At 34.0% G+C, this 3,508-nt stretch overlaps 1 protein-coding gene across 4 annotated transcripts in view; it reads right to left on the bottom strand.

Annotated features, from left to right (window-relative positions):
- LOC111083001 overlaps positions 1 to 3,138 on the bottom strand; it is a 7,732-nt gene extending 4,594 nt beyond the window's left edge. Inside the window, exon 1 of one of the 4 annotated variants that reach the window (XM_013918785.2) lies at positions 3,003 to 3,138. Coding sequence is in view for 1 of the 4 variants with exons in the window: in XM_022385611.1 (XP_022241319.1) it covers positions 2,347 to 2,420 (74 nt within the window). In the remaining 3 variants the exon portion in view is untranslated. Of the gene's footprint in view, positions 1 to 2,346; positions 2,615 to 2,675; positions 2,865 to 2,968 lie in introns of those variants that run through there. The other 3 variants (XM_022385612.1, XM_022385613.1, XM_022385611.1) reach the window with 3 other exon arrangements.
- Between the last annotated feature and the right edge of the window lie 370 nt (positions 3,139 to 3,508).

Raw genomic sequence — 3,508 nt, 5'->3', positions numbered from 1 at the left:
AATCTAGGGTGCTCGAAGATTAAACAATCCTCCTTCACCCTCGCACGTGGCCTAGGAATATGGGCTTAACTTGAGAAAACAGGAAATGAATGTAGATAACGTATGTAAATTTAAAAAGGTAAACGTGAGAGTGACGGTGAAATAAAAAGTGAAGAGGAAAGTAGACTAAACTAAAGTAAACGGCCGATATCAGACTGATAATCCATCAGGGGGGTGAGGATCTAAAAATCCTATTCTGAGGATTTAATGGGGGGGAAACGGGAGCACCCCGAGAAAACCCACTTTCACTGGTAATGCCCAATTTGTTACCAGTGCCCAGTTAACAAGAAGAAGTAAGTGGGGAAGTCAAAGTGAAGTCCGGTGCTGGGGGTTGATTAGCCATTGAATGAGTTGTGGAGTCTCCTGACGTTCGCCATGGTTTTGTTGTGGAACAGTTTCCAGTTCCAGACAGGTGGCAAAGGCATGAGGTCCTCGGTGTTGTTGGTGATTGTGCGGGAGATACAAAAAGATTCATCAGGTTGGTAGAGATGGGGGGAGGTGTCCATTACAAAGGTGTTAGGTGACATTGACGATGATGATGTGGAAAGAAGCTTGGGGCTGGGATGCAGGTTATTGGTATTTTGATAGGCATTGTTGGTAACTGTGCAGACTTGCGGCTAGGTCTGGGTGCCTTTTTTCCTCCTGGTAGTGGTGGTTTGGGTTGACATGTCTTGAAATTCAGGGATGGGTGAGGATGAAATCTGCTATTGTTTTGGAAGTTGTGACAACTTTTATGAACTTGGATGGTGAACCTGTTTTCTTTGACCCTTTATCATATATAGCAAAATATCCTTGCTGTTTTAACATTATCAGGCTGTCAGCTGTTTCTTATAAGCCTTTTTTCAATTGTCCAGTTCTCCACTCAATATTTCTCAGGAATGTTCATTTATCCTTTACGCCAGAGGAAATTCACCAAGCCCTGGAAATTACACAGTCCACCATATCCAATAATAAAAATTTTAAATTGGGATTGGATCCTTAAATGATGCTGAGGGCAAAGTTTTTGTTAAAGACTATGAAAAGATTGAGCTTTAGACAAAAGAAGCCTTTTATAATTATTAAGTGAAGTTTTGTATTATAAAATCAGTATAGATTCAATGAAGGTAAATCTTCTCTTACTAACTTGGTAACTTTTTTGGGGGAGAAGGAGGATTTTAGAGTTCTTTGGATGAAAGAAAGGGTGTTGATTTGGTGTATGTAGATTTGTAAAAATCTTTTGATAAGGTGCCATATAAAAGACTAGCTAAAAAATTGCATTGGTGTAAATTTAGGAAAAACTGAATAATTGGGTTGTAAGATGATTTGACAAGAAAAAGCAAAAAGGTAATATCAATAGAGTTATGTCAAATGGATTGTTATTACTGGTGAAATGCTTCAGTGGTCAGTGCTTATGCATTTGTTTTTCTATCACAACTGGCCCTTATATTAAATGCAAGATAAAGCATTGGGTTATCGTAATTTCAATCACATATTTAATACAGAAAGAACCCCACTCAAAAGCAAGATCGAAGGAAAGGATTTTGTTATAGTGATATTTATGCAATTGAGGCTCATAGCAAAGCTAACAGAAGTTTTGGGTGTATTTATAGACACCGATTATGAGTTAATCATTAGTTAGGCTGTTCCAGAAAAAAAAAGTACTGTCTCTCTAAACTGCCAAACTCATATTTAGTAGAATATATTTTTGTTTTTATTTACCATCTTTAAGACATAATCAACCAAAATTTTCAGCATATGCCAGTCAACATCAATTGCAAAAGATACAAACTTTTGGGCCAGTTATTTTTATACATGGAATGTAGTAGTCTACTCATTCAGTCTTTTAATAAAATGTTAATGCTTTATGCAGTTATCTAGGTTCATTTCACTGAATTGAGTACATTACTTAGACATTTAATAGATGACCACATGAAATAGGTAAATGTTATTCTAAAACACAGACATATATATATGTAAAGGTAAGTGATGTAATAGAAATTAATAAAAATTTCAATATTCAACCAAATACTTGAAAAAATAAAGAAACTGATCGATAAACCCAAATTTTTCAGAAATATATCAGAGAAACAAGTGTTTTGATTGATCTTAGGCCTCACTTGGAATACTGTGCACAGTTTTAGTCTCCTTACATAATAAAGAATATTGACTTACTGCAAAGGGTTCAGAGAAGGACTTCTAGAATGATTCCACAAATGAAAGGGTTATCTTACAAATATAAGGATATTTTAAAGACCTCCAACTTATTTTCTTTTGAGAAAAACTTCAAAAAGAAGGGTAAGAGATGATCTTTTCACATATACAACTTACAAGATTATCCATTGGATCAGTAGAATAAATGCCTCTTGATTTCTTTGTGCTATGTTCTGAAGTTGACAGAACATGAAATTAAACTTTGAAAAAAAAGACAGACTAGGCTTTGGTTAAAAAGAGTGTTATTTTTCAAACATAGGTAACTGCATGATGTTATGGAATAAAATGCCATCAGCAGTAGTGGAAACCAGCACTTAAATAATAATAATTTATTGTAAAATAAATGGTACAGTTAAGCTTTTACTTTTTCTCATGGTGGAAGTGCAGTGTTATACTAAATAATATTACATATGCATAAAAATGGACCATTTGACCCTTGAACTTACAATGTCAAACAAAAGTAGCATCTGATGATTCATTAGGCCATGAAATATAAATCATGCTCAACATGTGTTACTTTGCAGAAATAATATATCTCTTACTCTTAGCCCAGATATGGGGATCACCATAGATAAATGTACTATTTTTTAAAACTTTGACATGGTAACTTGTAAGTGAAAAATTGTAAAAACTGTACCAAGCCCGGTATTTTGACTATCTTAACTAAGATTAAGAGATAAACAAACTAAGAACTTCACGCGTGCACCTCCTGCTGAGTATTATATAATATATTATATACCTTTTGCTGATATTTACATAGATATGCTACTTGCCTGTCAGTTGCAGTAGTAAAGTATAAAGATTACAGTCGCTTAGTTTCTTGCAAAAGGATAGAAACGTTCGCCGATTGACAAAGCTTTAAATAATCTGAAACCAAAACCTCATACCTACTTACTGCTCTACACTTTTACATCACAGATCCAGAGTAGGTATGAATCTATAAATAATATTAAAATATATAAAGTAATCGTTCATGGATAGTGCCTCTCTCTTATATTGTTATAAATTTCCAAATTAAAATTTAATTTCAAAATATGCAGCTCCTTTAGTGACTCACCACAATCTTGAGCGCTTGTAATGCTAAAATTCAGAATTTGATCCCTGCATTGGCCACAAATCAGATAACCCATTGTACAGTTTTGTTATTAATAAGAAACAAACTATGCAATGTTATTAAAATAAAGCATATTGTCAGTGGAATATTTATTTTTAAAATTAAAGAAATTGTACATTTCTGTGAATAAAATGATTCGACTGAACGAAGCAGTCATAATGGCCC

The sequence above is a fragment of the Limulus polyphemus genome, unplaced genomic scaffold (assembly GCF_000517525.1).
Source record: "Limulus polyphemus unplaced genomic scaffold, Limulus_polyphemus-2.1.2 Scaffold572, whole genome shotgun sequence".
In the NCBI taxonomy this organism is placed as follows: domain Eukaryota; kingdom Metazoa; phylum Arthropoda; class Merostomata; order Xiphosura; family Limulidae; genus Limulus; species Limulus polyphemus.
The sequence above is the reverse complement of the archived record's forward strand: the minus strand, read 5'-3'. Positions and strand labels throughout refer to the sequence as shown.